The following is a 25511-nucleotide window of genomic DNA, read 5'->3' as shown; positions in this document are numbered from 1 at the left end:
AGACAATGGAGCTCAGCTTACGCGTTAACGTCACTCGGCCCCACACTGCTAGTATAAATACAGACATCCTCAGTGAGATCAATATCTGCCCTCTGAGAGGTCTTCACAGGCTCCGTGGCAATCTGTTAATCTGGTATTTTCCTCCAGAATCATTGAGACTACAGCTTAATCATGCTGGCAACCAGGACCTTGCTGTCAAAACAGACTCTGACCGCCGTCTCTCATCAGCCTGCCTGCTTCGTTCATCAAGGAGAATATGGCTACTGGGGAAACACCAAAGTTGCTGTGGTAAGTTTAAGCCAATAATTTGCTATGAGTGAAAAGAAGCGGACCAACACAGCGAGTCAATATATTCCAGGTTTTCTCAGGATGTGGATGGTGGGATGGAAGTGATGTCCACGAAGGAGTGTAGTGAGTATCCAGGCACATTCTCACCAATCCAATCCACGAACTTCCACCAGTGCAGGGATGACGGCTCTAAACCTTTATGTGTGCAGCACCATGTACCACCTGAGCAGGAACGGCGCCCGCTTCCGCACGTTTGCACCAAATCAGCAGCAAATGCAGGTGATGGATCACATGAAGAAGCAGCCTTCCTCAGGCGAGAACCGGTAGGAGCCAAATGCGCACACCAGACCGTGAACTGACTTGACCTTTCGCACGCGTGTGTAACCTTTTGACCCGACTCTTCCCACAAGGTAGTATTTTTGATTATATCTGGCCATCAAACAGGAACATGATGATCGAGTCAGCTCGCTTCATTCACGGCCAGGGAAAGAGGCAAATGCAGGACCTGTCCACGCTGGACGTCAACAGCTTCGACGCCGTCATCTTTCCCGGAGGCCACGGGATCGTCAAGAATCTGTGAGGGGGGGAGGGGAGGGCTGTGCAAAGAAAAGTAAAATTAGATACAATGCATTTCGCTCGAGCCTTAAATACTAATGGAAGTGTAAAAAATCTTAATTGAATTTTCAGATCCACTTTCATGAAGGACGGCAAGGACTGCAAGCTGCATAATGACGTGGAAAGAGTGCTTAAAGAGTTCCACCGTTCACGCAAACCTATTGGGTATGTATGCTGTGATCCGTCCTCAGTGCTTAGGCTCACTAACTTTGAGTTCGAAGTACAGAACCATGTCGAACATGAGGCTAAGCTCCACACTGCCACTGACATCTACCTCCTGTCTTAATTAAAATACACCAATTTAAATAAACAAAAGATTTAGACAACCTGATAATGGAATTAGGGCACTGCAAGGAGTCACACAAACTGGTGACTTAGACGTTTAGTCAGGCAAATGAAATTAGGTGAGGAAGCTGTGTTGAACATTTAATTCAGCATGGTATGATCTCCTTTTTTTGTTGTGAAAGCCTTTTTAGGTAAAAATAAATAAATAAATAAAAATTTAAATGTTGACTCTTTCCACAAACTTCCTGTAAAGTTCATTAAGCCAATTAACAAGGCTAATTTCGGCACAACAAAGCCTAAAGCTTCTCAGCAGCCCTTTGTTTACACAAAAGGGAATCTGATCCACACTTCTCAGAGGATTTGACAAATGACAATGGCCAAAAGAACAGAAATTGTGCTTCATTAGCAGTTTTTAAAGGTAGTTTTTCTTGCACACTGATTTTAGGGATCTGTTTAGCGAGAGTCTTCACTTGAACTCTCAGTGGATGGAGCAGCCAGGGCAAATGCCGTAAAAATAGCCTTACTGCTCCTAAGCCCAAACTGGAAGAAGATGTGAAAGCAGGCAAATCCTTTAAAGCGGGGAGGACACAACAAAGGCACTGACATAAATGCTTCCACTCTAATGGGATCGGGTCAAAACAACAGATTCTGCCGGAGGGATGAGGTGACGGGCAGACGTCTGCGTTGAGGTCGGGTGAAAGGGCACTGGGTGTTAGGTGAAGACGGGATGATTCCAGGTACGGAGAGATGTAGGATTACAGGAATTAAAGGGAAGAGTGAAGGAGAATGCTAAGGAGGAGCAGGTAAAAAGACAGTTGCCATGACAACAGAAGGTTAAACAGTTTGCTGACCCCTGCGCCGTAATCCCTACCTATCACAATTAGCGCACAGAACGGGTTTGAGCCAATGAAGCTCCCGTCTTCAGCAAAAATCAGTCCGTCTGAAAGTTAAAACCAAGAACAATTGTGGCTCATAGAAGTTTGACATTGCTTTGGTGGTTGCTTTCTCCTTTTGCAAGACGAAATCCTGGTGATTTTCAGATGCATGTTGTTCTTTGTTCATCCTGTTGATCACTTTTAGACCTTAACAAGTGTTGTCCTCTACAATCTACTCTTAACGTGACCAAATATGCAGAAGTGTAAGGTCAAAATCGACAGACTTGCTAATTCATTTTTGCAACAACCTGCTAACATGAGTCAAGTTGATGTGTGCTGAGTAAGAAGAGATCAGGATGCTACATTATGCATAATCCTAAGTGCTTAAATACAAGGCAACTGGACTTCTTCCAGTGCTTAGGACTCTCATGTCCTTAATGACCAAGAATCTACTGATTGGCAGGCCAGGAATGCCCAGATCCAGTCTTCAATAGCCACTATCCTGCAATGTGAAGACGCATTCAAAATGTTATAATCAGCAGTCACTCAGCTTCACAGAGGCTCGGTAACGAGCAATTTATGTGATTTAAGTGTTTTCAAGAAGAGATGCATCTAAAGGTTGTAAGGTAGTAGAGCTTGAGGACTGGACTTCGGCCCCCTGGTGTGGACTGAGATTCTGCACGTTAACGTTGATTCTCAGCCTAAATTGCACTATTGCAGTACAAAGTACAGATGGCCAATAAAATAAATTACTGCAACAAAACTGCAGGACCCATTCCAGTTTCGCAGGGATCGGCAGGCGCTGTGTGGACCTTTCTTACGGTCAGGTGAGAGGTGGCATCGGGTATTAGTTGAAGGTGGGAAGATCCCCAGATGAAGGAGATTTGGGATTACTGGAATTACTGGGAAGAGCGGAGATGGATGCTGAAGAAGAGGTGAAGAAACGGTCACCATGACAACTGAAGACTGACCATGTAGTCCTGACCTCTACAATAGTTACATAGTTAAAAAAAATTGTTTATGAACATCATTTAATGGAGTTCACAATATTTCCCGTAAAAACAAAGGCTATAGAAAGTGAAAGTAAAACATTTGACATGCAGCTTTATCCATTGGTTGGTTTTGTGGGAGTTGGTGCTTAAAAGAGTATTTTTATGTATCTGAATAATATATGTTGAGCTGTGCCAGTCAGAAGTTCAGATACACTCATCATCGGCATAAATGTAATTAATTTTGCACTTTTGATGATGCGTTTGAATTTGTCTCGTTTTAGAGTGGTATGATAACATAACAAAACAACTTTCAATTCATGGACACACAAATTTAGATTTACTGCTGATTTTCTCTTATTTATAAAAACTAAAAATTGGACATGTGGGTCAAATATATTCATACAACCCCACTAATAATTTAGCTACCATTAAAGATCTGGACTGGCCCCAACTATGTGTAAAAGCTGCATCTGTGCAAAAAAATTAAGGCAGTTTATATCCAGTTCTGCCAAAAAGAGTCAGAAAATATCTAACCAAAACCTTGATGATGTCTGTAAGAGGTTTGTAGTTGTTCAGCTGGGGACTTTTATCCAAATATTACTGTGGTGAATTCCTACTTTTAAAATTCGTACAGGTTTTATATGTTGCAATTTTCAGTCCATCCCAAAAAACACAATCACTTCAAAACAGAGTGCTTTACAAAGGTTAAAAACATACAGACAAACGTAAAACCACTAGAAATCCATGCATTAAAATAACCTAGGAAAACAGACAAATAATAAAGTGATGAATAACTAAAAAGAGCTGGTGATAAATTAACCAATTACTGGAGATTAACAAGAATGTGGTGACAGTGGTCAGCTAATTTCATAAAATTGTTAATTTGTAGTAATTCCTTATATTGAGCATGTGTGTGGTGACAGTGGAAAGGAAAATTTTGCTTCAGCATCCTGAAATAAATAAGCAGAAACAAATGTTATTTATATGCAGGGACAAGTAGAGAGAGAACATAAAGTTAATGTCATAAATAACTACAGATAATGCATGAATGGAGTGTAGCAGGAGAAAGTAGCAAAGTGACATGATGGTCAGTTTGTCCTCCAGCATAACTACAGAACTAACTCAGGATAATCTAAGATGTCCAACTACAGGCTGTATCAAAAAAAATAAAGTTGTAAGCCTAGTCTCAAATGTAGACTGAGTGTCTGCCTCAAACTGGAAGCTGGTTCCACAGGACAGGAGCCTTTAAACTAGAGGATCTGCTTCCCACCAGTGAACCTAACAGAACGCATCATCATCTGATGTAAGACGGAGCTTGATTATTAAGAACTTTATTTGTCAGAGGGATCATTTAAAATTGTATTCTGGAATTAGCAGGTTGTCGATAAAGGTTAAAAAAAAAATTGGAGAAATTTGAAAGACTTTCTGCCTCTGTTCCAGCCTGGCCAGCATGGCTCCTGTGCTGGCCTGCCGCGTGTTGCCCAGCATCGAGGTGACCATGGGCTACGAGCGGGACGAGAGCACCCGCTGGGGGAACTGGCCTCAAACCAACATGGTGCAGGCCGTGAAGGGCATGGGCGCTCGCCACGTCGTCCGTGAACCATACATATCCTTTCAGAGCTCTGTCCGCCCGCCGTAAATTCAAGCGAAAGCCTGTTCGTCTTCATCGTTAATGCGACTCCTCCCGCTGCTTCGACCTTAACCCTTTCTTTCACGAAGCCTATGTGGACGAGAAGAACAAAGTGGTCAGCACTCCGTCCTTCATGTGGGAGACGGATTACCACTATCACTATATATTCGATGGTGTTGGAAATATGGTCAAGCATGTGATGCGTCTCTCCTCCAAGAAAGAGTAACACTGAATGCCCAGAATTCACCTCTATACTGTGATGAAACCTTACCTGAAATAATAAAGATGCTCTAGTTGAAATGCAAATCTTGTGCAATTGATGGTTAAAGGCTGCTTTGGATCAATGTGATAAACGTGATAAACGTGTGCGTCTCAGTGAAGCAGACGTACGTGTTTCAGTAAATTCACTCAAAAAGTGAACCTCGTGTTATTATTTAGCTAATGTAAACCTAAATTTTAGCTGATAAAGAAACAAAATGTTGCACAATCCAGAAAAAAGCAGGATCTTTGATGGAACAGTTTTGGGCAAGTGAAAAACATATTTGTGTACTACTGTGCAGTGTGTGCACCAGCCTGGGCTCCTTGTTCATGAATAGCTGCAACAACCAGTTATCAGCTTTAGGGACAATTACTTTCTTACATAATTTAAGATTGGTGTATATATTTTTTTCTTTCTTAATTAAGGAAATCATTATTTTAAATCCGAATATTAGCTTTTGTTTCTTAGCAGTGCTCAACAGAAAAAGAGCAACGGCATAATAATGGCCAACATAACAGAGGACCAAGCAGTTTTTATGAGGTTCTGTCACTTGTGTTTGATGCAAATTTGTGTTTACAGCATCAATGTACGACAACTGGCTCCATTTCCTTCCGATGATATCCCCAGCTAGCACCATTGCCACACAATGCACATTGCAATCAGGAAATACATGCAGCCAGTTTACTTGTGCTGATCCAGTTTCAAAATGTCTAGAGCAGTGGAGCCCAAAGTTGGCCCTCGAGGGCCGGTGTTTTGGTTCTCTCCCTGGTTTAACGCACCTGGATCAAATGATGGCTTGTTAGAAGAACTCTCTACTGATCTGCAGTTGGCCACAGCTGCAAGGCACACTCAATCATAACCTTCTGGTTCTGATGAACCAAAATAAACCCAAATGTTTAATTTTGTCTAACAGAAATTAAATAATTTGACTCCGCTGCGCCCCCTAGGTTTTTCCATCAGCTATATCTCCTCACTGCATCAGTCGATCTCCACCAGATTTTTGGTGCGTCGTCAGATAGCGCTGCTGAACGCATCGGTGCGCAAACTGCGTCAGTCTCCAATGGCTGGGTGGGTGGCGTCGCCTGAGCGAGGGCCGTTCGAGGCTGCTTGCAGCTGATAAAAACATCAGTAGTTTAAAAAAAAGACATCCACATCCCTTAAGTCTGCTACATTCAGAATATAACAATTTATTCATTTACAAACATATAAAAAAATGACAAAAACAAGTAACAAGATATAAAATTTTCCTCTTTGTACAAGACGACCGAAGCCATCCTCAGGAATGCATACTCACGCCAAATGTGGCTTTTCATCTGGGAAACTGAAGTAAAAACAACAGAAACAACAGAAAGGCTGACTCTTCCCCAAAGTGTAGCTACAACAACATCTTTTAAATTGCTTTGTCAGGTGATGTACAAAAAAACAGCTTGATTTTCTTTAGCAAAGAAAACAAAACAAACACAGCAGGGAAACGGGCACACAATTCATAACAGACTTGCAATTCAGACACAGAATCAGAAGTCAATGAAATATTCACAGTGTTGCCTTCACATCAGGGATGTGAATTGTAAACATTGTTGCATATCGTCACTCATCTCAATAAATACACGGACATATTCACAATGAGGAACAAAACGTGTTTGATGCTTTTTTTAATTGTTCTTTTTTTTTTTGTATCTCAGCCTGTCAGCAGACGCCGTCCTTCTTCCACTGACCAAAAATAAGGCAAATATCATCTTCCCTGGCAAAGTCGCACTTTTTCAAGGCGGAGCCAAGTAAGACGTTCTCAACTGATGGGAGCGACGGGGGATGAATGCATAACAATACAGCAGGACTTATTCACAATAAACTATGCATATGAACATTTATACACTTTAAACGGAAATACTGTGAGGTCAATAGGGCGCTGAACGGGGATGATTCCAGGCAATCAGTGGGTAAATCGCAGACATACACTCAGCTTCTAAATACATAGATGTTGGGAATTTTGGGTCAAATTTATTAGTTACCTAACAGTTAGTACCGCGTCATTAATCAATATAGACATGGAGAGCACAACTAGCACCATTCATTCACAGGCACCGATACGGATGAAGATATCTCACAGAGAGATGTTGTCCACTCACCTTCAGACCTGTCAGAAGCATCTTTTATTGTCACTACAAGGGAGACTTAGATTCTACAAACTTTCAATGAGTCTATCACTTTGTCGCCGGCTGCTGCTTTCACAAAGCAGGTCCTTCTCACTTTGAGCTGTGGACCGTGTCTAACAGCATTTCATCTCTTCGCTTTATCTGATTGTCACATTCCCACTGTAAAAAGCCCACAGAAACCAAATCGAACAGAAGAACGAGCCTGAAAAAAAAAAAAAAAAAAAGCTGAGGATGTCTTACAAAACAGAACAGTGCAGTCTCTTGAAGCTGCTGCCGCGCAAGATTAAAATCGTTAAAGTAGAACGAAATGTTTCCGACGTTTAGGACCATGGTGCTGTTGTCTTTTCGGTGGAACCGCTATTTGGTTTTCGTCTTTGATGCGTCTGAAGAAGAGAAAGAAAAGAGAGCAGAACAAAGTTAAAATTAGATTTTTTTTTTCCTTACTTTGACACATTGCAACCAACAACTTCAACGTAGCATTTCATCTACGTTGAAGTGTTGGTCTCTAGATCTACATGGTGTGGCTCTATCAAATAAAATTAAAACTCCCACAGGTCTTTGTAATGTGACAAAACATGAAAATATCCATGGGGTATGAATACTTTTACACTATAACTACCACATGCAGGCAGCAAAAGGAATTAAGCAGGTGAGCAGTGACAGGAGGAAAAATCAGGCAGGGGGGGAAAAAAAAAGGTTTGAGGATCAGGCAGAGTAACGGACCGAGTTCAGCTGCTAGAGCAGCGCTGAGCTGGAGTCAGAGTCCGAATCATGGCTGGGGTGGAAGCAGGGTTCGCGGGTACAGGCGGATCCCTGAGCCCGCCTGTACTCTTGGTACTCCAGGCGGAGGGCGTTGAAGCGAGCCTCACTGAGCGAGCGAGGAGGGATGACAGGGGGAGGTGGGCCTGGTGGGGGTCATCAGGGACAGGAGAGGCATGGATGGAAATGTCATGGGATGAACTAACAAAAAAATCATAGCACTGGGACAACCAGGTGAACACATGCAACACTGTCACATTAAGCTCACTAATAATAGTCACACATGCAACAATAAACCAAATTCAAACGTAAATGAAATGATCACCTGTCTGTCGCTGATCCTGGAGGCCACCAGTCTGGTCAGATCCCGTCTCCCTCCTGCCTCTCTGAAAACCAGCTCGACACTGGCCAGACCTGGTGGCCTCCAGGACCTCGGAGTCCAAACAGGCATCAGCGGAGTCCCACTCGTAACTTTCATCTACTGACGTGTTCCTTCTAATGAGATGCACAAAAAGTGGTCAGAAAAACACACAGAAAAACACAGAGGTCTCACGTTAAGTGTCATTTTGGCAACAGTAAATGAATCCGTCTGAGGAGAGGATGCTCCACATCGTCAGTCATTCCAGATGGTGGCGGTCTTTCACCTTTTCACTCTCCTCTCGGCCAGCTCCATCTCAGCTCTGTGGCGTTCTTGCTCCTCTGTGGTTTCTGGGGAGCTGAGCAGGGTGGGAGTGACGGACAGGGACTGCCTAAAGAGACCGGCGCTGCCTCTACCGCTGCTCTGACTGGCATAACTGGCCCTGCCACCGTCCCTGAACTCGGCATCTCCACTCCTCCCCATCATCCTTTCTGGATGTCTGTAGCCATCTCCTTCCCTGGGTGGGAAGGCAGAGTAATAAGGCGAAGGCCAGCTGATGCCCCGGGGCAAGTAGGACCTTGGAGGGCCCCTTCTGGAGTCCGAGTGTCTCAAGCCTTCCCCTCTGGGATCCGGCCAGTGCTGGTAGTATGGTAGAGGGCTAGAGGTCGGCATAGGTATAAACTGATGCTGGACAGACCTCAGCGTGTCTTGAAAAGAGGGGGACCATCTGGAGGACTCAGGGAAAATGGCGGCTTGGCGTCGTGGATCTGCGGGCTCAAGCATTGGGGACATTGAGGTTTGTCTGGGTGGGTACAAAGGAGTGAGGTAGGAAGGACTAGCTAAAGACCTCTGTGTGTGGTGGGGCCTCTCCAAGCTCCCCATGCTGGGACGCCGGAGTGGGATGTATTCTCTCCAGCAGGGTCCTGGTCTGGGGAAGGAAGGCGGCGTGCGGCCCAGACTGTAGGACTTCACCCTCACCTCCGGGTTTGGGAACTCGTCCCAGTAACATTTCTCAGAAACGTACGGTCTTGGGCTTTCAAAGTGCTCCCACCTCTGTGAGCCTAAGCTAATGGATTTCTTAAGGTAAGGGCGCGGCTGAGCCATACCAGAGAGAGTCCTACAGGGACCAAGGCTTAAGGATTTCTTCAGAAATGGCACAGGGGCTTGAGTTATGCGAGACACTATTTTATTAGTCCTGCTTCCCTGAGAAGCTTCTCTTTGGGGCTGCTCTGACAAAAACTCATCACTGTCTGCACAACTCTGAGAATGCTTTGACACAATGTCTGCCATGCCCTTAGCTGCACTGAACAACGTATGAGCCGACCTGGTCCCAAGTCTGGATTCAGGTCTGCCGGTGCAAGTATTTCCTGCTCGAATTCTTGTTTTCTCGTCATAGAGCTCCTTGCTTGTTTTTTCTGGGCCCGATGAGGACGGCCTTGGGTCATCAGGAAATCTCACTCTGGCTGTCACTTGAGGAGAACGTCTATTTCCTTGTGTTTTATAAGCATCGAAGCTAGAGTCTGCAGAACCCAGGGGATCGCCTTGTTTCTGACTTGATGGAGTTTGTGGGTTTTCCTGAACATGAACCTCCCAGTTTCTAGGAACTACATCAGGTTTCGCCACAACCAATTCTTCCTTGGGTGTTGGTTTTGCAGTGGCATTGGTCACCTGACCCTCTTCCACAGGCTCATCCACGCTCATTTCAATGAAACCTGGAAGACTCAGGTATTCAAGGATTGCACTTGTCTGGTGTGGGGACATTTTAGGGGACGGTGCTGCCGGTTTGGCCTTGAAGGAGTCGGACATTCTGGGGACTAAAAACTGAGACCGGTCACTCTCGACCTCTTCAACAAGAGTTAAGGTTGATATGGGACTAGGACTGTCAGGGAAGAGACACTTGTCGCTTCTCCTGGACCTTGTTCGGACACTTTCCTTCTCTAAGTCGGAGTAGAACCCTGAAACGTGCTGGTCGTCGTGGTCCTGAGTCTCTCTGTCTTTGGACTTAGCTCCTACTTTATGATGATCATACAGCAAGGTTGAAGAACTACAAGGACTGGGGTCCCTCGTAGTTTTGTGACCTATATCTGGAGTTCTCTCAGTCTGGTTATGCTGTAGGGAATCTGAACTTTCAGCTCTCACTGTGTTGGCCAAATCCCGTAGCTGAGAAGCTAATGGACTCCTTGATTTAGAAACAACACCTAACTCCTGTGTCTCCTCCACTATGTTCTGCTCGGTGCCCGACTTGGTACAAGCCTCTTTGTTTTTCTGAAGATTTGATGACTTAGCTTTATCTAGCGTGACATCACGGGAGAGCATGGGTAGTGACGTATTCTGGGTGACCGGCAAGCTTGATGAATCTAAAGCAAGAGATTCTTCTGTGGCTTCTCTAGATGAGATAAGCGACGTAGTCTCACGAGGAGTCTGAACAGGGATGAGGCTAGTGACAGATGTGACGGGGCTAATGTCCCACTGCATGCGAGACGTGGGGAGCCTGTCCAACGGACTGCTAGTGTTGCCAAAGTAGCACGCTCTCCTATAGTCAGAAACCCGACTTGTCACACCAGTGGGCCTGTACTTCTGTCTGATTGTAACTTCTTGAGGTTTCCACACAGGTTCTTCCACTGACTCGGTCTCATGCCCTTGAGGGTGTTCTGTTGTACTACACGGAGAGGGTGCGTCCCTCACTCGACTGTGATGTCTTTGATCCGTTGCAAAATTCTTCAGCTCCCTCTCGATTTCTTCCCTCTCCTTTGCCAATTGGACACACTTGTTAACGCTGTCCCTCTCCAGCTCACTCTCTAGCTGGGAGACCAGGGTGCTGTTGTCGGTCAGGTGGCTTTCCATTGGTCGGTAGCCTCCATGATGGAGTCTGTCTCTGTCCAGCAGCCTCGTTCTCCTTCCCAAACTGGAGAACAGGTCTTCAGAGTTGCCTCGCATCCGATACCTACGCAGGGAATCGCTGGGCTTTCTTTCACTGCTATCAGAGTAAAAACTGGCTCTTTCCAAAAGAGTCTCTGAGCCTTGTTCGTCATCAGAGTAAAAGCAGCCATGTCGGGAGAAGTTTCTTGCCATGGCTCGTACCCTGCCAGGGGATGCAGGAGGTCTGCTTAACTCTGGCACATCCACCGTAAGCGGAGAGTCCTTCCTCTCGTCCTTCTCTGAGCTCAAAATGCTTGATTTTGGAGAGTCCCTGATTGACGTCCTGTTGCTCCCTGACCCGTGAACGCTTCCATTAACTTGCAGGACATCCGTCTTTATATTTTTATTGGAAGGACTTGAACCTTCCGGCAGCGGCTGAACAATGAAGCGTCCGTCTGGACCTCGGGAAATGGACTCCAGAGCAGTCGGCGAAGGCGCCTGCGAACCTAGATGACTCTCGAAGAGGGTGTAGTGAGGCGGAGGAGATGAGTTGGACAAAAGCTGTTTCCGCTGATCGTGGTATTCCCCGCGGCTGCCTTTGTCAAACGAGGAGCGATCAGATTGTGATGACGAGGAGTTGGGAAAGAAGGGAAGAGGCGGACATAGTTTAAACTTGAGGACACTGTCCGGGCTGCGTGAAGGTGATCGCGTGCTGAAGAAAACAGAGAAGAACAGCTTCAAACATTAGGGATGGAGACTATAACATGTCAGAAAGAGAAAATTTGTGCATCAACCTTATCCAGACACTTACTCTTGAGAAGTGCTCTTCTGAAAGGCAGCTGGCAGATCTAAATGAAAAAAAGCAGGAGAAAAATATTTTAGTTACGTATTTCATTGAGCACAGAACAAAACTTTAGGGACAGAATTTTAGAGCCATGAAACCTAAAAAGAGCATAAAATGAACACTTTAGGGCCTTTTGAGCAAATAGAGCACAATTTTCAGACGAAATAGTGTCCTGAGTCACAACCTCAACACAAATAAGCACATCAAAAAGCCAGTATAAACAGCTGTTTATGAAAACAACTGGAAGATCAGCTTATCCTACTTATCAGCCGATTTGATAAATTACCAAATAAATCTAATATTCACTTTGTTAACCCACATCTGAGCACCAGATTTTGCTACCTTTATGTCTGCTTTGTAGTAGACATTGTGCGATGCAATGACGCCTCAGTTTGTTGCTCAAAGCCAGTCAGTCATCACTCTTCAGCAACTTTTGGCTGCATCTTAGCTGTGTTGTGAAAGATCTTTCTCCTTAACACATTTTCACGTGTATGTTTTACCTTGTCTCCTCTTTCTGCGTCTCTGCCGTCTCCTGTTGCTCATGTAGCACGCCGTCACCAACGAGAGGACGATTGCAAGAAGCAGAAAGCACGCTCCTCCTATCAGACCAGCCATCAGCGGTTCAGGGATGACTTCTAAGAAACTCGGACGAAGTGGGTAAATTTCCATTCCTGCAATCAAACCAAAGTCGATAATTTAACTTCTGTGTTTAATAAACAAATGTAGTAAGTATCCAGTAATATTTATGTCACTTTCAATCATAATTAAGAACAAAAACGTACCAGTTGTGGAAACACTCACAGACTCGCTTGGTTCACTCAGGACTTTGTCGCTGCGTGACATCAGCCTCAAATCATACATGGAGTCCTGAGTGAGAGACAGATTGTGTATTGGACTATTTAACAAATATTCTCCCAAACAGTTTGTTTTATTACTATTAAAAAAAAAACAACTATTACCCTTAGCAGTCCTTGCACAAGTACTTCGCTCTGATTGGCATGGATGTTGCTGCCAATGATGACCCACTGGCCCTGATCTCTGCGGGCCTGGAGGACAAAACCAGTCAATGGGGAGAGAGGAGCCTCGGGAGGCTGCCATTGCAGGAGAACGCCTCGCCCGGTCCGGTTAGCTGACAGCAGCGTGGGAGGTTCAAGGGCTGGGAGACCCGTGGCGGTTTTAGGTAGCTCTGTTGGCACGGCTAAAAGGACAATAAGTGTTCATACGCGATCTCTTTCTAAAAGCAAAATGGCACTAGAAGACTGAAAGGAAGGCAAACCAAAGGAACAAACCTTTTGTTCGTATTGATACAATTTCACTAAAAGGTCCTGAGCCGAGTTTATTCTGAGGTAGGACGCTGAACTGATAGCCAGTGCCTGCGAGTAACCCAGTCACAAGCAGGTAGTTTTTGGATGTCGGCACAGGCAAAGACGCCCATTCATGCTTCCCCCTGGATGTTTGCTTGACCCTTTAAAGGGTAAAATCAAAGTATGTAAATAGCTTCAGTTGTTGATAGCAGAAAATGTTTTATCCTGGGTGTGTTTTACAATACTGACCACACAGTAAATTTCTGGGTAAATCCACCGTCAAAACCTGGGACCCAGGACACATTGGCCTGGTTCATCTCCGTGGTAACGGTCACCGAGGACACAGCATGAGGACTGGTGCCTGAGCAACAGACAGACAGTTTTAAATCTACACCGCTAACGATGCACACGTCATATATCATTACATCTATTTGCAGACTATGTGTCCGTTACAGATAATGCCGATGCGCTCACCAAGTGCAAAGACTACAGTGCCTGCACTGACAGTCGCCACACGATTGGTGGCCAAACACTCCCAGCCGCCATGGTGATCTTTGCTCAGTGGCTGCAGCAAGAGGGATCCGTTAGAAAGCACCGCGTACGGTGAGCGAGGACTAGGGCCAATCTGTCGGAAAGAGCGTCGGGAAGTTCGCATAAGGGATTCGTCATACATGGCCGAGGTTCCAGAAAAAGCAGAATTTGTTTCCGTACCTTGCTCCAGGTTACATTTGGAGCAGGATCGCCACTGGCTTCACAGGGGATGATCAACTCTCGGCCGACTTCCTGGAGATACTCTGGCAGAGGGGGAACTCGAAATGATGGCGGGTCCTGGAAAAGCGACACTCTTTTGACTTCTGCACGTCTAAATACATTTTAATATTTTTAGATTTAAGACCCAGAGAGGTACTTGTTGTAAGAGGTTTAAGAATCACAATGTTAGTGATAGTTTTGGCCCAAGAAAAGGCCAAATCTAAACCCTAATACAGAATCTGTGGCTTGGCAAGACTTGAAAATGTCTACTCTCAGATACACAGATAATCCAAATGACTGAAAGCCGTAACTGAATGGAAAGTTGGTCACACAAAGCATTGCTTTGGGGTCTGAGTTTAAATTGTAAAATATTCAGTGTGAATACTTTCTTTTCACTTTACAATTCTGCACAGCTTTGTGTCGTTCTCAAATAAAATCCCAATAAAACACAAGTAAACATGTAGTTGCAAAGTCACAAAATGAGGAGAAGCTCAAGGGGTTTTGGTACTTTTTAAAGGTACTGCGAGTCTGAAAATGGGAACTTTACCTGCAAAATGACTTTGGTGGGCTCAGACTGGCCCATCGTGCCGTAGCTGTTGTAAGGCGTGCAGGTGTACATGCCTACAGCGTTGTCATTGGCTGTCGCTATAAACACCGAGCCCTCTGAGTTCACCATCCAACCCGGGAACTAAACAAGTAAAAGACAAAAAAAATATTAACTCTAAAGCGACTTTGAGAGTCCAATTGGCACAGACTGTAAAACAAGCGCTAACATTTACATTGTCAAGATTCAGCTCATTCCCGTCTTTGGTCCAGTTGACATACAGCACAGGCGGGTCAGCCTGCACAGGGCAGAAGATCACCCCCTCCATTCCTGCTGGCAAATAAGTTTCACGCAGCATTCTTCCAACACGTGCCGGATCTAAAAAAAAAAGGGCTTTCTGATTAGAAATTGCAGTAAAACACAGCAAAGCCACAAAGAATGAGAGGGTAAGACACTAACGTTTCACTTTCAGATGGGCAGAAGCCGAGGGTGGAGTCAGTATTCCATTAGTAGGGATGCAAGTGTAGTTTCCAGCATCTTCTGGGATGAGATTAGGAATCAGAAGAGTTCCATCCACCAGAATCTTCACTCTGGACCTGAGGGACCTAAAGACACGAAACGTGGTGCAATTTATGATAAAGCGGTGTATTAAAGAAACAGAAATGAAAGAAACACAAACGGAAAACGACGACTTCTACTAAACGGATGTGCAAGAAAGATTTAGAAGATGGTACGTTAATCTAAACGGCAATCTTCTTTGCCTCAGCTTGTTCATGATCACATGATATAATTATCTCACAAACAATCCAATTAAAACTTATCGCATTACCAGCGTGCTTTGGAAATATTTACACCTACAACTTTCCAAGTAGATAAGAACACCACGTGCGATATTTCCCACCATGCCAAGTGTCTTGATCGATTTTTTTTTTGTTTTTTTTTACAGCTATGGACTCACTCGATGTGATAAACGTTCTGTCCTTGCTTCAGCCACTCGTAGGTCAGGTTTGAAGGGTAAGCGTCTGCCTGGCACTGCAGAACAGCATCCTGGGACATATTGAGAGTCGTGTCCTCAGGGGAGATGATGATGATCGGTGGACCTTAAAAAAAAACAAAAAAAAACAAAAAAACGAAATGAACAGATCAGTAATTACTGCTGGTCAGTTTTAAGCCACCTACAGTTCACGGGATGACCTGTAGGTGGCGGTATACACAAACATATAGCAACCAAATGGTTTCTCTCCAGGAGATGAACTGATAAGAAACAAAAAGCTGAATGTTCTCACGCAAATGCGACAGCAGTTCCTTGATATTAGATATGCAGCGACTCTGTGTTTGATGACGGATCGTTCAACAGTCACCTTGAACCTGCAGCTCCGTGTAATGGGTCAGATTCCCCTCTGTGTTGGACACGTGGCACTTGTACACTCCGGAAACATTTCTTGTGACAGTGGCAAGAGACAGAGTGCCGTTGAGCACCTAAGAAGTGAGCGATAATGAAACACAAACTGCGTGAGTGTTTATTTAAAACCCTGCAGGGTGGTCTGTTGACGCGACTCACTTTTATTTTTTCATGTTTCTCAATCGGGCTCTCGTCTTTGTGCCAGACGACCGTCGGCCGAGGGTTGCCGTGGGCTCCGCAGCTAAGGGTCAACGAGTCTCCGAGCAGAACCTCCACAAAAGTCGGCGGTGTCTTGATGAACACAGGAGGAGCTAGAGCAAAGACACAAACACAGAGGGGGCGATTTTCACTCACATGATCAAATTAGGTATCAATACATATACGCCTTGCTAAAGGATCATTTCACATTTTTCATGTTACCACCACGACTCAATAGGAATTTTGTGTTATAATCCAACATAAGGTAAGTCTGAAAGTGAATTGGAAGAAAACGACACATGGTTTTCAAAATGTTATGCTTGTATTTTTGGGGTGTGTGTGTCCCTAAAGGGTTTCACATGATAGTTTCATGACAGTCTTTGGTTTCCCTAAAGACTTTGGTCTTCACTTTGACTAGGCCATTCTAACACATTAACATGCTTGGATCTAGATCTCTTAGGGTCGTCTTCCTGCTGAAAATGATCCTCTAACCCTGCCTCAAGTCTTTTGCACATTCCAACACATTTTCTTCCAGGATTTCTCTGTATTTCAGTCGATCCATTTTGGATAGACCACATCGTGGATTCAATACACTAACAGGGTGAAATCTACATGTAAACACAAACGTACGTCGCCACTTCTATTGTTTCTGTAAATATCTTGAAAACCACACATTCGTTTTCCTTCCATTAAGACTACGCGCCATCATATTAAACTCCAATATTATTCAATTAACTCTCAGATATGGACATAATACGATATTCAATATCATATGCAGTATCTAAGAGCTGCTGCTGTGAACCCAAAAATGTGTCGTGCAGCAAACACATGGCTTTCATCAACTGCAGCATCATCATATCAAACCTCTACCTCACGCTCTGAGTGACATAACTCCGCTTCAGCTTAACCAGCGCGCGCGTGTGTGTGAGTGAGACTTAGAGTTAAGAAGCATGTGAGTCAAAGGCTTTGAGCATTTAACCTTAATCTTCAGCGACAAACCTCACAAGTGTTGGTCAGTTCTTCACGGCAAATAAACACAAGGTGGGATCCCCAGTGTGCATGCTTTTGACGCACTGCAATTAATGTTCAGCAATTCCCCTTCTGCCAGGGCCGTCAGAATTTAGCCAGACCCCATGGTGCAGACGTTCTAAATAAAGTCTAAACCAGTGACGAGCGACGAGGGAAGCAGCTCACGCGTTCCCAACACCCTGCAGTGCTGCACCTGTGATGGAGAGGAAGGTCCATGTGCCATTTTGAAAGTTGTCGGTTTTGCTGTCCAGGAGAAGGATGCGACACTCGAACCAGCCCTCGTCCTCCAGGGTCAGCCGTTCTACCAGCAGAGAGGCGCCGCGGGTCAGAGACACACGCCCTGTGGGGGGAAGGGTGAGGGTCGAGAGGCAAAGAGGGAAAAAAAAAAAGATTAACAGACGCACAAAGGCAGACAGGCAACGTCAGCATATGCAGGAAGAGGGCTTTTCATGCAGAGGACACAGCCACCCATTGTCACAAAGGCCAGTGTCAAAGTCATAGACCTTCTGCAAGCAGGCAGATCCACATGCAGAGAGGGACTTTGACGAATTTTCCAAGTTTATAGAAAATGACAAATGACATAGTTAAGACTTATGAAAGCAGCAGACACCTTGAAGAACAGATGAGCAAATTAAATCATTAACATTTTTAGTCCCCAAAATGCTCAAAACCAAGATCAATCTTTCCTCGATGTCAGTCAGGCCCCAGGAACCTATAAGTGCACGGTTGGGAGTCGGATGCAGTATTTTCCAGGGAGAGGCATGGAAATATTTTGCTGTTGATGAAAAGCAGTCAAAGTTTTGACCAGGGGAAAAAAAAATAAAAAAACATACACAGGCACCTTGCAGAAGTAACTCATTTAGTCAAGTTAGAACCGCAATGAAACCAGCATTTCATTGGAGTTTTATGTGACAGATCAACACAAAGTAATGATTAACTATGAAGTGGAAGGAAATGATTTTTTTTAAAAAGGCTTTTTACAAATATCAATCTTTAAAGAATGGCATCCGAGTTAATTTTTGTAAAAACAAAACAAAACAAAAAAACCCACCTAAACACTGAAATCTTCCTCAATGAGACTCAGTGAGTGGAACCACTGTAACACATTCATTAAGCTCTGATCTACTGCAGCTCTGGCTGCTTGAACCCTCTTTCCCCGTCTTTATCCGTCTCTAACAGGTTTCCTTCCAGGACTGTGACTTTATTTAGATGATCCATCTTCCCATCCGCAAAGCATGCCACACTTTTTACATTCATTTCAATTACAAATCTGGGTTTTAGCAGAATCCCAATGAAAATCCTAAGAAGTCTGCATTTGCACAATGACAAAAGAAGAGATAAGATTGCACAGTACTGGGGATTGGTTTTCTTATGTCTTCTTTGACCCAGAAATGCGCTCAGAAGTGTGAGTCATTTCCAAGAGGGCTGTCTCGACTAAAAGTTTTACAAGAAACCAAAGCTCCTCATGTAACAATGAACAACCCTTCACTCCCTCATTCCCTGGCTTCATCCCGAAAGTCAAGGTAGGCTGGCTTCGGGAGGATGCAAGCGACCCATCTCGAGGGGGAACGTTATTAATTTCCTGCAGCGTTATACACTGACCTCTTCATTAAGCAAACGACACTAATAATAATTAAGTTCAAGTATTTTGTAATATCTCTTACAACACCGACTCCAGTTGGTTTAAAATAAATCCGAGCGCTTTCCAGTAACGTTCATGCATAATGAATTTATGTGGCCGTCGTGCACCGCAGTGAAAGTGATTGAGCTTTAACATTGTTGGCTAAGTCTCCCGACTCCAGCTCAGATGATGAGAAGTCAGTGGCCCTGAGGTGGAGTGCAAACACATGAATCACTGCAGCGATGGTTAAAATGATATGCAAGATGACAGATGAAGACGGTGTCCTGTCATTTAGGGTTTGGGCGGCTTAGCAGAGAGCTACAGTTAGCAAGCCAGAAATTCTTGAATGTGTTTTATTACAGAACTTCCATGAAAAAAAAAATATATATATATATGTATATGACTCATTTTTATTTTGGATTCAGGAGTGCTGGGCTAAAAATGTAAATCTAAGACAATGCATGGGAGAAATGAGTCACTTGTTTTGTTCATTGGTGGGGCAAAGGATAGAAACGAACAAGAAGCATGGCAGATGCACAACTGCACTTGCGTGAGCCAAAGCGCAGACACAGATGGACCGTGCACGAGCGTTTCTACCACACACACCCAATGCACCCGCTTCCTCCGCTCCCCTCTGTACTTCTTACAACTCCTTGTCAAGCTTTGAAACTTGATATGCTAGTTGCCTGGTGACTGCAGCCTGGCTTTCAGGGTACACCCCCTCCTTTTATTCTGTCTCTCAATGAACTCTTTTTTTTTTTTGCCCTTCAATCTGAGGGCTTTAAATGACTGGAGGATGCGGGCAGGGGGGAAAACACACACGATGCTCATACCAGACGCTGCCAGAGCAGTTTGAAAGTAAACACGGAAACGTGAAGGAGTTCCCAGCGACCCGTTCTCCTTCCTGCAGTTTGCAGGTTAGGCCAACTGTGCGTCGACAAACTTTGCAAAGTGTTTTGCAAAATCACATCCGAGCAAAATCAAATAAATGCATTGCTAAGACACTCATTACACTTAAACTTTTTCACTTTTGTTTTTTTATATAAATCACAAACTTTAATGTAATTTGCAAAACTGACACATATTTGCTTATAATTGAAAAGAGGAAGGAGAACGATTTGTGGCTTTTGTTGTCTTATTTACAAATAAAACTGAAAAAAAGAGTGATGTGAATTTCTCTTCAGGGTCAATGCTTTGTAGAACCACTGCCATTACAGATTCAGGTTTGTTGGTTTATGTCTCAACTAACTATTTTTGAATATCTAGACATTTTTGCAAATTCCTTTTTTTACAAAGTACCTCAGGCTCAGTAAGACTGAAAAGCAAACTTCTAACCCCAGCAACAACTTTTCTTCCAAGACTCCATTATTTATTTATTTTTTTGCTCCACCTAACTTTGAATCAAATCTGAAGCACTGTGGATTGTGGAAAACTGCAAACATTACTTGTTTACGCTTTCTTTCATTGGTGGTTTTCTTGCTGACAAACTTCCACAACCACATAGATGTGTGCATTTCATGATCATTAGCTGTCCTGCTGGAAGATTTTTGTGGATTTATGCAGCTCTGCTTCAGAGCTGCTGTGTTTCTTCATGATGCTGTTTGTTCACTAATGTTCCCGAACAAACCTCTGAGGCCTTGGTAGACTTCTGAAAGAAACTGGTCGCATTAATTTTTATTTAGGGATATCAGACTAAAGGGGGGTTGAATGCAAAATAATAAAAAGGTTTGCTTCACTTAACCTTAAATCTTGTATATCCTGCAACCTCAAGCAGCATTAGCGTCATTTAGTCTCACTATTCAACACATTTTTTCCATCCAGACAACAAGACCCTTTGATTAATGCCTGAAAGCTTTGCATTTTATCTGCCTATGTGTACGGCCTTAAGACGGGTTGAAACACACACAGAGAGTGAAGACAGACAACAATAGGTAACAATTAACCCTGCATTCCTGTCGGGGTAGTTGCTGTGCTTAATAGTTGGGTTTAATGATTGACTGACCTCCTGAAAGACGGACAAGCACTTGATGGGAGCGGCGCTCGCTTTAGAGGATCCATAAAACGAATGCCTTTGGTTTCAGGTCAGCATCTTTCAAACAGCTGGGCAGGGTTGGGAGAGCGGAGACGGGGGGGGGGGAAATGTGCGGGGAGATGATAACAGGTATCGGGATAACTTTAGATGGTTTCCTCTAATCGTGCCATGAGGGGATCCTCCCACAGCTGCACATTTCCTCTGCGACCTTTTCTCATCAGATGTGGAATTTATCGCCCACTCCTGTGTGCAAGAGCGGAGCTGCTCATCGTGGGGATCGCTGAAATGCAGCCGGTGGAAATCCCTACGATGCCACGGGGCCCTGGAGCACGTGAGCGTGAGTACATGTTGATTTTCAAAAACCGGAGAGTGCCCTGCCCCCTGAAAGCCTGGTTTCACTGTCCAACCCCGTCTTAACCCTCTCCCGCATCCTCCCCCCTGTCCGTCACTACAAAGAGACGACAACCTCCCTCCCCAGCTCCACCCCGTCATTCCTCGTGCTCTCGGGTTACCATAGCGATGAGACCGAGGAAAGCCCGGGCTGTAAGTTTAGATTTAAATTCAGTTGCTGTAGAAACCCGACACGGCCAAACATGGGCAGGGGGCGGGTCGATCGTGCACGGCTGAGGGAGAGCAGGGGGGATTCTACTGTCAAAGATTTGAAAAATTACAAGCGGTGAAAAAACATCGCATTGGATGAAAATCCAGACCCCAAGAGACGGAGAGGGGAGAATGAAAGAAATAATGAACAACAGAGAAAGGAGACTTTCCCTTTCACCCCGCGGGGTGAAAGGGAAAACAACCAGGCCGTGTGACAAATGGCGCTTTATCCAAATTTGAATGTTGCGTGTTGGAATTAAAACCTAAGATGGCACTTGGCAGGCGTTCTGCCCCGTCAGACACTAAAAACAAGGCTGCCCGTCTCTTCGGCGATGCGACTGGACGCAAGTGTGGAAAAATGGGAAACCGATGGCATACAAACAACCCTTCACGTGTTTGAATCGGAGAAGAACTGAGGGAGAGGTTATGGAGAGGTTACTCAAATTATGTGCATCGATAATCCACTGAAACCAATGAGAGGTTGACCTTCTTGACCCCCGAGCTCCAGCAGACGCATTCATCACCCCCAACCGCCCGGTCCTACACTAACACAGGGACCACCTTCAAGAGACAAACGCCATTAAGCAGAGCGATTGGTTGAAACAATAGCCGCTGCTCCATCTCCACCTCCTCCTGGATATTCCTTTTTTTCCCCCCTTCTTCCAGTCGCAATCACATGACAGATCCGCTCTACGTTAAAAACGAGTCCTTGTTTCCAACAGGTTGAGCTGCGGTGCAGCCAAGGGTAGAAAATGGAAACACTAATCCCACCAGCGCTGTTTGAACTCTAAGACGCAGCCTCTTCATATTAGAGTTAGGTTCTCACCCGGTGGGTGGTGGGCCGGCAGCGGCTCGGCTTTCAGAGCCGAGCCGCTGCCGGCTGGCCATAGTCTCCATGATGTTATCTCCTCCTTGGGTTTTTTTTTATTTTCTTCAAAGCACCCAAAGGTGAAACCCCTATAAGTCTGGATGCTTTGTGATTACACAGCTCTTGTTCTTTCAGCGTCTAAGCAGGAAAACTGTATTTCATCATCTTAATGGAAACTGCAGCTTCAGTACAAATGTTTCCTTGTTTCATATTCATAAATAAAACAGGCGTAGCGCTGCAGATTTCATACAATATGCTGACAGGGAAACCTTTGGAGGAAGGCAGTTCTTTTTTTTTTATCTGTTTTGTTTGGAGAAGCATCAGCTTTGCTTTTCTTTGTTCATCCACATGTGAGTAAGGGGCAGTGGTGCATTGTGGGATGTGTTTTGATTTGAATACAATCATAAGTCTGGGACCGGCCGCTGCCTCGGACAGCTCGCCCCCTCTCCTGCTCCCCCCAAATTTCTCTCTTCAATCCTCCTGTCCCACTAATCAGTTTAACCCTCTTATGAATAGCTCTTTGTCGTGGGATAGATTACAGTTAACTCTGCGCCTCTCGCTGCGTCCAGTTGGTGCGCTGGACGCAGCTTCACAAAGCTCATGTGCCCACATTTACTGCAGCAACTCAACTTAATGCAGGCATAACCTGTTTAGGCACTGCCACAAAGCGTTTGATTTAATGTTCAAATCTTCACAAAGGAACTTCAGAGCTCAGTACACTTGAAGAGGTATTTCAACTTCTTCCCAGAGCAAAACATGGAGTCTGTTTGCGAATCAGGGAGAGATAACCTTGTGTTAATTATTTCCATGTGTCTGGTCATTGTTTCCAAAGTTCAGTTGGACAGGCTTTAGATAAAGGCTTATTCTTATTTTAATTTTAAATGTTAGAATAAGTTCTTCTAGTAAAATGTCATAATTTCCCAGATTTTGAGGTGTTGTCAGGCTTATTTTATAAATTTAAGATATTTCTAAATTTGTAAACTTTTAATATGATATATAATACCGTTTTTTTAAACTCTATTCACATAAGGAGGTGTGATTTGTGTCACTAAATGGTACATAGTAATTTTATCATATTTTCAAATTTTGGGGTATTTGAACAGTGGAGAAAATAGTAAAACTGACGATACAAATGGTTTTGTTTTGTCAAATGTCATTATTTGCAGTTTATCGACAATGACAAATCAAATATCTTATTGTGATAAATGATAAATATGATAAATGCCCACCCCAATCGGGTGAAAGGATGGACAGGTTGTTATAAATGTTCTGAACAGGATAGGCAAAAGGATTTGAGACTACAAATGTTTTTTTTTTTCTTGCTTGCTTGACCAGACCAATGAAATACTTCAATCAAATCTCTTGCACACTTTTCGAGACTTTGCAGGAACCCTGCAGGACGTGAAGCCTGAAGCACTCGGGTCCCTGCGTCTGCCTGATGCTCCAAGGTTACAAAAATGAAGAACTTCAATTTCAGCCTCTTATGCTTTTTATGTGTTATTGTTAGCTGCACAATCATCTGGTGCAGAAAAAACTGATATTCAGGCTTATGTTTCAAAACACGCCCACATTTACATAAGCCTGGCTGTCTAACGATAAATCCCACAAAACTTTGCTAGAAGGCGGGTGGTAAAAATTTTGAACCAGTTGTCAACATTAAAGACTGTAAATGTTTTACTGACTCCTGCACGTGTGTGAGAAACACAGGCTCTGACTTTCCCGGGCGTTCACAAGTCACACTGCGAGTGTGAGGGCGGCCCGCTGAGATCTGGGGGTTTGCCCATTGTCGTCCTAACCTCAGGTCAGAGCCCCCCGCTCACAGTCTCTGCTGATTTTCTTCACAACACAGGAGACATCTGATCTAGCCCCGCGACAGTAAACCATCCTGACACTGCCAGACTCAAACACATTGTCTGGACAGATTCAACTAAAGCCTGCTATTCCAAGAGTGTCAGTCACAGTTTGGTCTGGCTGTTTCCTCTTAGCTGTGAGCTGACTAATGTTGGCCCCGCAGGGCATTGCCAAGAGTGGGAAATGGGCGACAGTGAAATATGAAGCATTTTTTCTGAGAGCCGGACAGGCTCGTGTTTAATGGTTTCTATGGCTGGAGTGGGGACACTCCTTGAGCACACATGGCACAATCTCAAGCGCACCTGATATTATATCAAAAACAGCTGCTTTAATGGACGGAAACAAGCACCGCGGATGCCGCTCGCTGAGACTCTTTTCATCTCCGCTGATAAAAATTGCTAATAGCGTAAACGACCTTGGGACGTAGCAGCAGGCTGAGGACACGCAGCATCTGACATCATTTGCAATGCAATGAGTACAGCAGAAAAACTAGGAGCATAATCTACTTTAACAGTGAAAGCTTTTTAGTTTTAAACATCTCTAGCTCCTGTCTTGCAAAAGTAGGGATACTCCTTTAGCTTTTCACATTTTGTGACATGCTGGTCCAAAACTTAATGTATTTTACTGGGACTTTATAAGAAAGGCACATGAATGACAAGTGGAAAGTGTGCTGGATATTTGAATTTGTAACTCCTTTTTCTCCAAAATACTTAAGAAAATCTAGGAATGCTTAATGACTTCAAAAGTTAAACAAATAATAAACTGAGTTCATCTGTGTTTTTTTTTTATCTCAGTATAAGTCCAGGTGTTGTGTGAAGAGTAAAGGTTTGTTAGAGAACATTAGTGAACAAACTGCATCATGAAAACACAGGAACGCAGCAGACACGTCAAACAGAAAGATGTGAAGAATGTTAAAGCAGGGATTTGGTTATAAATCTCAAGCTTTGAACACCTAATGGAGCAACTTTCTGTCCAACATCCAATGCATCTTTGAGGATCCTTTACAGGGAGATGGATGCTGGTCAGAGCTGACTGGAGAGGGACTGAACTACGTTCATGGTAATGCTGGAAGAAAACAAGAAAAGAGGCAGCAAAACATTTCAGGCTGGGATGGAGGTTCACCTTCCAACAGGACAACATGTCTAAACATACAACCAGAGCGGAAGTCAATGGTTTTTAGATCAAAGCATGTTCAAGTATTAGGTTCCAGACCTAAATCCAATAGAACATCTATCCATAAAATGTCCCAAAGGTTGTCTTATCTGGCCAAGAAGAAAGAGAAAAAATGTCAGATCTGCAAAGCTGACGGAGACTTACATTAAAAGACTTGCAGCTGTAATCACAGCAAAAGGTGGTTCCACAAAGTTTATTTTACATTTTTATTTGTAATCAATT

General features: G+C 44.1%; 2 protein-coding genes across 3 annotated transcripts in view; one reads left to right on the top strand and one right to left on the bottom strand.

The window, feature by feature from the left end:
* Positions 1-79: 79 nt before the first annotated feature.
* On the top strand, positions 80-4991 carry gatd3l (glutamine amidotransferase class 1 domain containing 3, like). Its single transcript, XM_007564343.2, has 7 exons — positions 80-288; positions 359-411; positions 498-611; positions 733-864; positions 976-1068; positions 4496-4661; positions 4771-4991. Exons 1-7 carry the CDS (start codon positions 172-174, stop codon positions 4909-4911), a joined length of 816 nt encoding a protein of 271 aa, XP_007564405.1. The 5' UTR covers positions 80-171; the 3' UTR covers positions 4912-4991.
* Positions 4992-6101: 1110 nt separating this feature from the next.
* Positions 6102-25511, bottom strand: part of igsf9b (immunoglobulin superfamily, member 9b) — a 31012-nt gene continuing 11602 nt past the window's right edge. Inside the window, exons 4-22 of one of the 2 annotated variants that reach the window (XM_007564323.2) lie at positions 17338-17484; positions 16077-16228; positions 15877-15994; positions 15474-15615; positions 14975-15120; positions 14751-14893; positions 14519-14659; positions 13933-14049; positions 13696-13846; positions 13471-13582; positions 13207-13382; positions 12877-13115; positions 12700-12784; positions 12418-12588; positions 11885-11921; positions 8501-11785; positions 8182-8351; positions 7821-8002; positions 6102-7480 (exon numbers count right to left, since the gene is read on the bottom strand). In XM_007564323.2, coding sequence (XP_007564385.1) covers positions 7833-8002; positions 8182-8351; positions 8501-11785; positions 11885-11921; positions 12418-12588; positions 12700-12784; positions 12877-13115; positions 13207-13382; positions 13471-13582; positions 13696-13846; positions 13933-14049; positions 14519-14659; positions 14751-14893; positions 14975-15120; positions 15474-15615; positions 15877-15994; positions 16077-16228; positions 17338-17484 — 5702 coding nt within the window. In that variant the 3' untranslated portion in view covers positions 6102-7480; positions 7821-7832. The remainder of the gene's footprint in view (positions 7481-7820; positions 8003-8181; positions 8352-8500; positions 11786-11884; positions 11922-12417; positions 12589-12699; positions 12785-12876; positions 13116-13206; positions 13383-13470; positions 13583-13695; positions 13847-13932; positions 14050-14518; positions 14660-14750; positions 14894-14974; positions 15121-15473; positions 15616-15876; positions 15995-16076; positions 16229-17337; positions 17485-25511) is intronic. The other variant, XM_007564332.2, reaches the window with a different exon arrangement.

This window comes from Poecilia formosa, unplaced genomic scaffold, assembly GCF_000485575.1.
Source record: "Poecilia formosa unplaced genomic scaffold, Poecilia_formosa-5.1.2 Scaffold5, whole genome shotgun sequence".
In the NCBI taxonomy this organism is placed as follows: Eukaryota; Metazoa; Chordata; class Actinopteri; order Cyprinodontiformes; family Poeciliidae; genus Poecilia; species Poecilia formosa.
The sequence above is the reverse complement of the archived record's forward strand: the minus strand, read 5'-3'. Positions and strand labels throughout refer to the sequence as shown.

What these genes read in the sequence shown, in the direction of transcription:
- gatd3l (XM_007564343.2), top strand. Translation starts at nt 172, where the DNA reads ATGCTGGCAACCAGGACCTTGCTGTCAAAACAGACTCTGACCGCCGTC. An exon ending in CGTTCACGCAAACCTATTGG is followed by an intron (nt 1,069 to 4,495) that starts GTATGTATGCTG and finishes CCTCTGTTCCAG; the next exon opens with CCTGGCCAGCATGGCTCCTG. An exon ending in ACGTCGTCCGTGAACCATAC is followed by an intron (nt 4,662 to 4,770) that starts ATATCCTTTCAG and finishes CCTTTCTTTCAC; the next exon opens with GAAGCCTATGTGGACGAGAA.